The 4,829-nt window shown below is 40.6% G+C and overlaps 1 protein-coding gene across 1 annotated transcript; it reads right to left on the reverse strand.

Annotated features, from left to right (window-relative positions):
- Positions 1-1,664: 1,664 nt before the first annotated feature.
- On the reverse strand, positions 1,665-4,505 carry LOC133464576 (toll-like receptor 5). The gene is made up of 2 exons (XM_061746641.1): positions 4,443-4,505; positions 1,665-3,601 (listed from the first exon to the last, which is right to left on the reverse strand). Exons 1-2 carry the CDS (start codon positions 4,488-4,490, stop codon positions 1,721-1,723), a joined length of 1,929 nt encoding a protein of 642 aa, XP_061602625.1. The 5' UTR covers positions 4,491-4,505; the 3' UTR covers positions 1,665-1,720.
- Positions 4,506-4,829: the final 324 nt, after the last annotated feature.

Consider the following 4,829-nt stretch of genomic DNA (forward strand, 5'->3'; position numbering starts at 1 on the left):
AATACATCTCTCAACCTCTCGCCTATAATTTTTGTGATTCCAGTGACGTTTCACGTTAGCACTCTTAAATCAAATTGTTCCACCACTGCAATGCCAGGCCGGCCGCTCTTGGCCTCTGTTAATGAAAGACACTTGGAAAATTCATAAACACTTTTGTCACATTACTTTAGTGGGAGCTCAGAAAGAGCCCTGTAAAACTGGACATTTTTGCTTTCTACATTTTACTTTACCCTCTCCCATAAAAACAAACAAACAAACTCCCACAATGTGATGTACACAGGTTTGGCAGATGCAGTGCTTGACAGAAAGATTATATGCTCGGAATTCATTTGCCCTCTTTTTCTTTTCTTTTGCACAAGTTAAATATAAAGTCAGTACTCCATTAACTTAATCACTTAATGAGAGCAACAAAGCGTTTGAGATCAGCAACCTAAACTTTTTTAGCCCATAAAAACAAAGCCTGGTTCAGTCATTATGAAGTTTTTCTCTAGAGAAGAAGTAATGACGGAGGAAGGAAATAAAGATAAAAGCAAATTATATAAATGATCATTGTGCATCCACTATTCCTGAAATTGTTTTATTACATTTTTTTTTAATCAAAATAGAACAACATTGTTTTGAATGTTACATATGCTACTTATGTACGATGCTACATAAGTTCTCCCTGCTCCATTTCGAGCATGCAAAAAAAGGAAAAAGAAAAAAAGCCGGTGAGGCATGTTTTTGTTTATGATTGTTATTATTTGTATTATACTGTATTTATTATGATTATTATTTAACTACTGTTCTTTGGTTTAAATATATATGTATATATATATATATATATTTATTTATTTATTAATTTTTTTTTAGCATGTTCGAAAAATAAAGTAAAGTTTTTCATTCATTTTCATTCATTCATTCAATGTATCCTTCTCATTTTCTGTTGACCCCTCATATTTATGTTGGGAACAAAAATTATCACATTTCTCCTTTCTGTCAGCTTTTAGCTACTATGGGTAACTAAAAGTTTGTTCTTTTTTTATTTCCTGTGTATTTGGGGTATTTTCCCAGTATGCACACTGATTTCTGTCAGATATGTAAGCAGAAGGCAGCGAACAGTGCTGCAGCTCTACCTGCTGGTGATATGACGGACATACACACATGCTCTCAAACGCTGCACCACTGACCTCACATGGTCCTCAGTTCTGCTCTACCAGTGAGCCAATGAATATTTGTTTCTGCAGCATGTTTTAGATTATGTCCCTAACATTTTAGCATTCACATACAATCTTTGTCCAGATGGTCACCACGTTTTTCTACTTAAAAGTTACGTTTTCAAGCTTTTTAAACATGTCTATCCACAAAAAGACTGGGTTTTCAAACGTTTAAAGAGCATTTTAACTGTCTTTTCTACTGCGCGTATATGTAAATCTGACGTAGGTTTGTGAAAATGCTGGTGAAGTCAGTTGTATATTTGTTTGACATGACTGCCCATGTCACATCAAGCTGAACTGAGTTTACTTTGATACTAAGTCTCACTCCTGCAGGACTTTATACAAGTGAGATCACTGATTAAATCCAGAAATTCTCATCCTTTAGTCTCTGCAGAAGAGTAATGCATTTGTCCAGACACAAGGCACATTTTTTTTACACTTTACACCCCACCACGCATCATTTTTAAACCTTTTTTGGTTTTTATCTTGAAATAGAATCAGTGTTTATTCACATTCAAAAGCGGTCACTGTTGTGTTACCTGAGCAAAGTAATCTAATAGTGGCACATTGTGAAAAGCGGAAGGAAATTCACACCTGAGCTCTTGAATAGGAGTTGAAAAAGTCACGTTGGTCTGGTTTAACCAAGTCAGGAAACTGCCCAGCTTGGAGCTGCAATGAAACCTGTTCACCGACAGGTCCACGTAGCTGAGAGAGCGGAGCGCTGCCGGGTCAGGGGAAGCTAGGAAGTTGTTTGAGATGTCCAGTCTCCTCAGAGTTTTGGGTAATACATCAGGCTGGAGATACGTCAAGGCGTTGTGCGAGAGGTCCATCTCCACCGCGGAGGTGAGGCCTTTAAAGACGCCTCCAGGAAGAGACTGAAGCTCATTGAAGCTCAGGATGAGAAGGGTCACATTTCCAAAATTGTCAAACAGATTCAGGCATTTCCCCTGAGTCCATAAATGCTGTAAGGAGACGCTGTGAAGATCCAGAACCGTGACATTATTTGGACCAACTTGCGAGCTGGACGTGTTGCACCACCTGACCCTGTTCCCTCCGTAGAGTAAAGACCGGAGGTGCTTAAACTGATTCACAAAGGTAGAAACATCCTCCAGGTTTGTTAATTTGTTGTCTTCAATGCTCAAATATGTGACGTTAGATGCAAACTGGGTGAGACTGTACACCGATGAGGGTATCAGCTTGTTGTCATTTAACAGCAGGTAATCTAAACTCGGTAGAGCTGCAGGAAAACCCAAGTCTCTCAGAGAGTTTCCTGTTAGGTACAATACTTTCAGGTTGGGGAGTGCGCTAAATGAGCCATAACCTAGACCCCCGATGTGATTGTGAGACAAGTCTAACAACCGCAGGCTTGTCAGAGAGGCAAATGTGTGGGAGTAGATTTCCCCCAGCAGGTTGTGCGACAGGTTGAGCACTTGTAGATTATTCTGAAGACCTTGAAAGGCCTGTCTGTGTATCTCATTCACTCTGTTTCGTGAAAGATCAATAGCCGTGACTTCTTTCAGCGGACTAAAAAGCCCCTGCTGCAATGCAAATATCCTGTTTTTTGACAGATCCAAGGAGAGGACTGAACTGTTTTTCAATCCTTCAAACGTACTGTTGTCCGGGTCAGGGAGATTGCTGAATGAAAACCCTCTCCCCATATGCCCTGAGAGTTTAAGGTGCGAGATCTTTGCTCCATCAATGGCTCTGAAAAACAGCCTTAAGTGGTTCACGCTGAGCCTGTTGTGGGACAAGTCGAGGACCTGGAAGGACATTCCTCTGAGAGGATTCCCACATTTCTTCCAGTCAAAGTTGCTACTGGACATCGCTTTCAGTGGGACAGAGTTCAGGTTGAAGACCGAGAAGTGTTTTCCTTCGAAACCAACAACATCAGACTCGCAGATTTTGTCAATTTTATTGAGCTTTAGATTCAGCCCCGTCAGTTTGGTCATGTTTGCAAAGAACATGGAGGGCTGAAGTCTCCTTATCTGGTTGCCAAAGAGGTTCAGAGTCTCCAAAGACGAGAGCGGCTGCAGATAATTGTCCTCGAGAATTGATTCGTTGAGAAAGCAGTAATCCAAGTAGAGGTTCTGCAAACTTGACAGTCCGGCAAAAGCCAGCGGCTCGAGCTGAAGGCGGGTGTTTGAGTGAAGCACCAGCTTCCTCAGACGACTCTGTCTGCTGAAGGCGTTGTTCCTGATCACAAGTGGCACTTTCTGCAGGCCCAGGTCCAGCTCCTGCAGCTGGCCCAGCCCTGACAGGGAGGTGGCGTTGATCTCACCGATGTCGTTCATCTCCAGGTGCAGGCGGGTGATGTGGGGAGGGAGAGGAGGAACCCATCGGAGTTTCCTGTGGGCACAGTGGGCCACCGAGCCCTTAATGAGGCATGATGGGAAACAGCCTGTAACCTGCGAATGGTCATTAAAAACAAGTTTCATAACTCAGTGGGTTGTGTCATAATCTGCTCTGCTTTCACGTTAATAAAAATAACTGAATCCCAGAGGTGTCAAGTAACAAAGTACAAATACTTTGTTACCTTACTTAAGTAGAAATTTTGGTTATCTATACTTCACTGGAGTAATTATTTTTCAGACGACTTTTTACTTTTACTCCTTACATTTTCACGCAATTATCTGTACTTTTTACTCTTTACATTTTAAAAACAGCCTCGTTACTATATTTCATTTCGGCCTTTAAAAAAACTATCCAGTTAAATTGCTCCATCCGGATAGAGTGAATTTGGTTGTGGTTGTTTCAGATGTTCTTGTCCAGTTTTGTTCTTATATCCGTTCCCTCAGATTCCTGCAACTAAACTTGGATGTACATTAAAGGTTAGGATAAATGATAACATGCCTCTGAAGTTTGACTTTTTGCACCATTACAATACTTATAGGCAACTAGTCATCATATCTCCTGCTCTCTGAAACACATGTTAATGCTCAATAGTACACATATATGGTTCTTTAATATATTTACATTATACTAAATTATCATTATACTAACTAGATGCATTCATTTTCAATGGCTTTTGTCCTTCATGGCTTTTTCCCCCTTACATTACTTTTACTTTTATACTTTAAGTAGTTTTGAAACCAGTACTTTTATACTTTTACTTGAGTAAAAAACTTGAATTGATACTTCAACTTCTACAGGAGTATTTTAAACTCTAGTATCTATACTTCTACCTGAGTAATGAATGTGAATACTTTTGACACCTCTGCTGAATCCACACTTAACACGCTTACGTACCTGCAAAGCAAGACAGATGGCAACCATGTGAAGGCGCAGTGTCCACATCTTCTCCGAGCTTTCTTCCCCCCCAGCTGTGCTGTTAATCTGCAGAGTTCTCTGGAGGCAGGGCTTTTATCTGTGACTGGTTGCATCAGTGCTCACCATTAACGGGAATTCCCTTTTTCACAGAGTACAGATTTGCGTAAAACTGGGGGCTTGTTTGCAGTCCTTTGTTGTTGCCATAGTCCATCGGGGTTAGGCAAGAACGCTGGGTTGCACAACTGGTTGGTTTGTTTTTGAAAAACGTAATGCCACGTTTGCTTAAAGTCAGTGAAATTTACAGAACTTGATAACATGTGCTACCAAGTCAGGGAAAGAAGAAAAGAATGATGTCATTGGAGTAAA

Source organism: Cololabis saira, chromosome 18 (assembly GCF_033807715.1).
Source record: "Cololabis saira isolate AMF1-May2022 chromosome 18, fColSai1.1, whole genome shotgun sequence".
In the NCBI taxonomy this organism is placed as follows: domain Eukaryota; kingdom Metazoa; phylum Chordata; class Actinopteri; order Beloniformes; family Belonidae; genus Cololabis; species Cololabis saira.